General features: G+C 64.9%; 1 protein-coding gene across 1 annotated transcript in view; it reads left to right on the plus strand.

Moving 5' to 3' along the window:
- The window catches only part of VAV2 (vav guanine nucleotide exchange factor 2), a 135,923-nt gene that overhangs the window by 89,400 nt on the left and 39,984 nt on the right, over positions 1-6,539 (plus strand). Inside the window, exon 4 of the mRNA XM_025051251.1 lies at positions 1,961-2,029. Within this exon, the coding sequence (XP_024907019.1) occupies positions 1,961-2,029 (69 nt within the window). The remainder of the gene's footprint in view (positions 1-1,960; positions 2,030-6,539) is intronic.

Here is a 6,539-nt window from a genome sequence, read left to right on the forward strand (position 1 = left end):
TCGCTGAGGGGTCGCCATGTGGGCTTCCTGGGCCGGTGGTGGGTGTGGAGACCCGGATGCGTGTGGTGCACCCCGTCACTCCCCGCGCCCCCCGCCGCCTCTGACAGGCGTGTGCTGTCTCTGGCAGACCTGCTGCCTTCCTCCGGTCTGTGAACAGGGCTCCCCACGTGGCACTGAGGGGTCACAGACCCCGGGGCCCTCTCCTGTGACCCCGGCTCTGCCTGTGCTCCCTCCAGACGCAGGCTCAGAGGAAGGGCGAGGCCGGGGTCTGAATCCGGTCTGTGCGCCCAGCGACCCCGTGCTCCTCACCTGCGCCCCCAGCCCCCAGCACCTGGGCAGCGCGGGCTGGGCCCGCCCCTGTGTCCAGAGTCAGGCCGGCTCACGCTTTGTCACAGTGGACTGGGGACCGGAGCCCCAGCGTTCTGAGCCCCTTCGCTCCCGTCTTCCCTGTGAGTTCTCATCCCGCCAGGCTCTGAGCTGCCCAGGTGGACACACCTGTCTCCTGGAGCCCGCGCCTTTCATCCCCCTCCCCCGGCCCGCCCCGGGAACATTTCTGACGCTCCTTCTCTCGCTCCTCCCAGATGCGTCTTGGAATGACAGTTGGCAGGGGTATGGGGCACCCCAAATACGGAACTGTGAAATTTTCATGGAAAAAATAATAAAGGGTCTCAAGTCCAGACGCAGGGCCCACTCTCTGTGTCCCAGAGTCTCGTGCAGACGTGAAAGGCTCTGACAAGGCCTGCTGCAGAGGACCCTTTCACCCGTCCCAAGTGCCCACACCCTGTCCGGTTCCTCGGGACAGCGTTTGCGCCTGGCAGGGCTGCACCCCGTCCCTCACCCACTGCAGAGTGCTCATCCCCAGCCTTTGGGTTCGACAGTGCGAAGGTCACTGTCACCCTTGATAAGGACGGTTTCGTTGGGGGGTGGAGACAGGTCCAGGGGCTAGCGAGGGGGAGCCGGAGGTAGAGATGAGTAGCCGGCTCCTGAGGCTCGGGGCTGAGGGCACGGAATCCGGCAGGGGCTGGGGGCCTGGGGATGGCGTCAGGGGACAGCGTGTGGTCGAGTGGGGATGACCTGCAGGGCGAGGGAGTGGGCACTGGGAGAGGACAGCTGCTCAAGGCTGCGCACTGCCTCCCTTGGTGACACTGACTGGTGGCCCCAGCCACCCGGTCGTCCACCCTCCGAGGGTGGACATCCCAGGAGACCCGCCAGGCCTCCTGGGGCTCGCCCCCACGTGGCTCCTGCTCCTGGGGGAGGCCGGTCAGTGCAGGGAGGCGGCCTGGCCAGCAGGTCAGAAAGCTTTCCGGGGCATGCTGACCCCCGGCCGGGCCCCGGTGGGCTGCTGGTCAGGCATGGTGGGCGAGCGCCATCGTCCTCACAGGCACTGGCCAGTGCAGGTGGCGGGCAGCTCCCCCAGCAGGGGCTGCCTTTGTCACCTGGCCCCGAGGGGCCCTATCCTTGGGGGTGGAAGCCGGTGCCCCAAAGCTCCACCCTTCGCCGCCTGATTTCCTCCTGGGTCCTCCAGCTGCGTGAGCTGGCAGCCTCCCGTGCGGTGCCACATCTCGAGGGTGCCTGGGGGAGCCCCACACCCACACCCCCGCTTCTGGAATTCCCCTGGCACGTGGGGGCAGGAGTGTCACACGAGACGAAAGCTTCCTGCCGTCCCTGACTCAGTCTCCTCACTGGGGCCCAGAGACAGGGAGTGACTATTTAGTGTCCCTGGGCTGAGCTGGGCATGGGTCTCCCCGCTGCTGGCACCTCTGCCTGGCTGGTTTGGTGACACGTGTCAGGGTCACACGGACATGTCCTTCCACGGGATTGCAGGCAGAGCCCTTGCTCCCCTGGCAGAGCCAAGCAGGGCTCACATTCCAGGGGCGGAGGTGGCTAGAAGGCTGGGGGCCTGGCCGGGGCTGGCGGCACCACCGACTCCTGCCCACCTCACTGTTCTTCTGTCCCACAGGCCTTTCCCCTCCGAGGAGACCGCAGAAAATGACGACGACGTCTACCGCAGCCTGGAGGAGCTGGCTGAGTAAGGGACGGGGCGCGAGGGGACAGGGTGGCCCCCCGGAGGAGGCTGGCTGAGTAAGGGACGGGGCGCGAGGGGACAGGGCAGCCCCCCGGAGCAGGCCGGCCTAGCGACTGGCTGCGGTGTGGGACCCCACACCAGAGCCAGGCGTGTGCTCCCAAATGTGAGCGGTTCTGCATGTCACACCTGCCTCCACCTTCTGGAAGGCTCTCCAGTATGCCTGGCAGTGATGTGGGAGTGGCCTTCTGCCCGGGGTCAGAGGTCAAGGGGGGCTTTCTTTTGCAAAGCTGCTGGGGCAGCTGGGCTGGGAGGCTTCTTGGGGGGGCTTGGGTGCTGTGTTGTGAGGGGAGTGGGTGCTTGCAGAGCAGGGGCCCCCGGAGCAGAGGCTGCAGCAGAGGGGGTGTGTGGGCTCGGGCTGTCTGGGGCCTGGGGGCGGGGGCCAGGGGGGCTGGCCTGAGACCCGCCGCCTGAAGCCGCAGGGCGCCCCCCTTCTCTGGGTGGCCCCATCTTTGTACAGCTTCGTGTCGGCTTCATTTCTCTCTTGGAGGAATCCACACGAAGCCTGAGCCTGGCCGTCCCTCCCGGCTAGCTCTCCGTGAAGTCCTGGAGCCCCCCCAGGGACCCTCGAAAACCCAGGACAGGGGCTATTCCTGGGGAGATCCTCTGGCTCTGTGGGGTCCTATGGGCAGGGGCGTGGGGTCCTGTAGGGGGGTGGGGTCATGTGGCCAGGGTGGGGTTGTGTGGCCAGGAGCCTGCTGCTCACGGAGGGGCCTGGCAACTTCCGTGGGAAGGGGCAGTGGATGGAGAAGGCAGGGGGGCCCCATCCTGCAGGAGGGGAACTGAGCCCCCCGACCTGGCTGGCCACCGCCTGAGGGCCCGGCAGGGAGCCCTGTCCTGGCTTCCTGGCCGGGAGCCCCGTTCCCGTTTGGCGACAGGCTTCTCTTCGTCCTGGACAAAGGGCCGCTCCTCCTGGGAGGACCCTTGACGTCTGCTTCCCGTCACCGTGTAGCTCAGACGGGGCCGAGAACTGGAGCCAGCGCAGCCTGTGTGCCCGACGTCGCCCGCACGCCCGTGCTGCCTCTCGGGTGGCGCCGGCAAATACTTTCTGCAGGGTCCTCGTCGATGTAGATAGTCCGAGCCGTTCACAGACACCATGTCAGCACCGTGCTGGGAGCTGGCAGCGAGCGTGCTCTCATGTGACTCCGTGAATGGCATGCCGGCGGGAGCAGCTGTCACCACCCGTCCTCCTGAGGCTGGGCGCCCACGACCCCATGTGACCCCACTGGGAGCTCTGGAACTCCTTGGGACGTCTGGTCGACCCCATGTAGGGTAGAGGGTCGGAGAGCACCCTGAAGGGGAGAGATGGGGCCTGGGGTCCCCACAAGTCACAGCTTAGGCCTGGAGCAGCCCACCTGGATGCCACTGCCCGCTCTGACCGGTCCCGGGAGTCAGGGACAGAGAGGCACACTCCCGCACGCGGGGCCTCTCGGGGTCAGGCTGGATGAGGGACTGCTCACCCCACTGCAGGGGTGAGCAAACCGAGGCTCACAGCCTGGGGGGACGTCCCCTGGGGGGAGGCCCCGCCCCCGCCCCGCCAGCAGCCCCTTGCTCTGCGCTCAGGGCTGAGCTGCCTCCTGCCCCGCGTCCTGGCAGCGTTCCATCTCGGGGACACTTCTCATCTGCCCCGTCCAGGCCTGAGTGTCTCCCGCTCTGAGAAACCCCTCGTACTCACCCGCCTGAGCAGCGTCAGCCCCACCCCACCCCCGAGCCCCGAGCCCCGTTCAGCCATCCGCGGGGTTAAACGCCTGCCTTCGTAGCCTGGAGGGGCCCGAGGCCAGACCCCGCGTCTTCGTCACACGCGCCTCGTGCACACGGGGACGGCAAGTCCAAGCGATAGTGACGATGATGGCGAGCGGTGCTGGCAGAGCCTTGCGGGGCCGGGCACCGCTGGGCTTCATCTCCTCACGTCCGCTTTGTCTCCTGAGCCCCCTGCCCCGCGATCGATTTGTGAGGTGTATTCTGCAAGGGCCCCGTGTCACAGATAAGGGAACTGAGGCCCGGAGACGGGGAGGCGCTGGCCCACGTCACTCAGCTGGTTAGTGGGGGAGCCGAAATTTGACCCCCGTCTGTTCCCTAACCTTCCCACCACGCAAAGTTCGCACCCACCCAGAGCCTGGGGGGACCCCCGTCAGTGCCGAGGGTGACGGCCGCCACGATCCGCCATTTCCCCAAGTCACCAAGCCGAGGTTGGGGGTCTCTGCTTTCCAGAAGCTTCCTCGCGTAGCCAGGACCTGGCATGACATAGCCCCTCAGTGCCAGCAGAGACCCTCCCCTCAGCCGGCACCCCCGGGACGCCTGGCTGTCTCCGACGGCTTGTGCGCGGCCAGTTCCCAGGGTTCCCGCGGGGCTGAGTCGGGCCGCAGCACCCCAGGGTGCCCAGTCCCCCTTTCTCGGCTCCTCCGGTGTGATTGTGCTCTCAACCCAAAATGTGGGGTGTCAGGGAGACACGTGGCTTCACCCCGATGTGAGGAGGGGGCCTTTGTTCCCCGTACCGTGGACGTAGATCACAGATCCTGGGGCGCAGATGAATGTGAGTCTTTAACTTAGTCCCAGCGGCTCCAGTTTAATAAATTTTTCATGGTTTTTTTTTTTCCCTTCTGTTTTCACTGAAAGCGAGATTTCCTAGCATCCTGTCCCCGTGGACCTGGGGTTGATATTACCCATTACGGCAGTTTACAAGACAAACAGAAATGCCATTTTTCACGGGCTGCGGCGGGGCGGGGGATGGGGGGGACGTGGCCGTGTGAGGAGCCGGGCTGGGGCCGGGCAGGGGCCGCCTCCGACCCAGGCGGCAGGGAGCCGAGGGTGGCGTTTTCAGCAGAACCGGCTGACTCTTTCCTTTGGGCTCCTGACCGGGTGCCAGCAGTGACGGTCACCTTGTGATTCTAAAGAGCCTTGCCCAGTGGCTCAGGCCTCAGCGGCCGCTGAGGGAGGGCCAGGCATGGCTCCGTGTGCAGCTGTCTCTCGGCGGGGGACCTGCTGCGGCTCCTGGGGCACCAGCGAGGCACCGCCGTGTGACAGCGGCCTCGTCTGCTCCCATTCACTCATTCGGTCGATCGTCATGCCGTCTGGTTACTGAGCACGTTCTGTGTTTGCAGGAGCTGGAGGTATAAGGAGGCGTGAGACCCCCCACAACCCACTTCCGCGTGGGGGGGTTGCAGGAGGGGCGCGCGCGGAGGAGAGGTGTGGGTCTCTTGTGCGGGGCCCCCGAGAACACTCCTTAGAAAGGCCGTTCCTCCCGGGGGCATCTGGGTCGTTCGCAGCCCCCGATGTCACCCCAGCCCAGTGGGTTACTGAGGGTCACACAGCCTCAGCCGAAAGACGCAGCTCCACGGTGAGAGCCACCTCCCGTCACACCGAAAGCCAGCGTGCTGCTCCCGTCACGCCTTGTTCCCAAAGCCACCAAGGTCGTCTTGTCACACGGCCCTGGGAGCCCCGGCTCTGTCGTGTGCTACCTGTGTGTCCCTGGGCAAGGTCCCCATCTTTCCATGCCTCAGTTTCCCTGCGCGTGACAGGCAGTGTCTGGATCTGCTTCTGGGAACGGTTGGGAAGGTCACAGTGACCTTGTGGGCAGCACAGCGCCTGCCCGGCTCCCGAGGAATGTGGTGGTGCTGTCTGGGAGAAATCGAGCACGAACCGCACGTGCAATTGCAAATTTTCTAGCAGCCACATCAAAAAAAAAGAAAAAGAAAGAAAGAAAGAAAAAGAGACAGTTAGGAACGTGTTTTTATCTAGCCCGGCATGTCCGGCACGTTGCTCACTCAGCACGTAATCGGCACAGCAGGTTGTTAGCGAAACGGCTGATGTCCTGCCACACACAGCTCGGCCCGACGCGCCACATCTGGGGGCTTACACCACGTGGGCAGCATGGGTCTCAGAGCCGGAACCGATTCCAGGGCCCAGAGCAGGCCCCCACGTTTGAAGGGGTGACACTGGACAGACACGATGCTCTCCAGGGCTCTAAGCTCACTTTCGAGGACACTGAGCAACGCATAATTGCATAATAGAGCAGCTGGTAGAAAAAATGAACAGAGTATCGCCACTTAAAAACGCTTTATCAAGCCAACTAGGCCCGAAATGGGAGGCCTATTTTTAGATCGCTCTAACGATTGGTACCCTGTGTTTGCATAATGGCTTGTTCTCCCCTGTGACTCCCCTTCATCCTGGGGTGCTCCTGGGAGCCTGGGGGGTGCTGCTCCTCATGCCTCGTACCCGCCTGAGTCCTGGGTGGGCCTGGGGTCGGGGGTCTGAACTGGGAGAGCCCCCGCCCAGGGCTGGGAAGAGATGTGCGCACAGAAGTGTGACGCCCGAGGCCTGGACCGGGGCCGGTGGATGCCCGCTCAGAACTGGCGAAAGGCTTCCTGGAAGAGGTGACAGCTGGGTCCTGGAGCCCAAGCAGGACCTGCTGAAGAGCAGGGCTGGCGCCCCAGCAGCATGAGCAGCCTTGCAGAGG

This window comes from Pteropus alecto, unplaced genomic scaffold, assembly GCF_000325575.1.
Source record: "Pteropus alecto unplaced genomic scaffold, ASM32557v1 scaffold67, whole genome shotgun sequence".
Taxonomy (NCBI): Eukaryota; Metazoa; Chordata; class Mammalia; order Chiroptera; family Pteropodidae; genus Pteropus; species Pteropus alecto.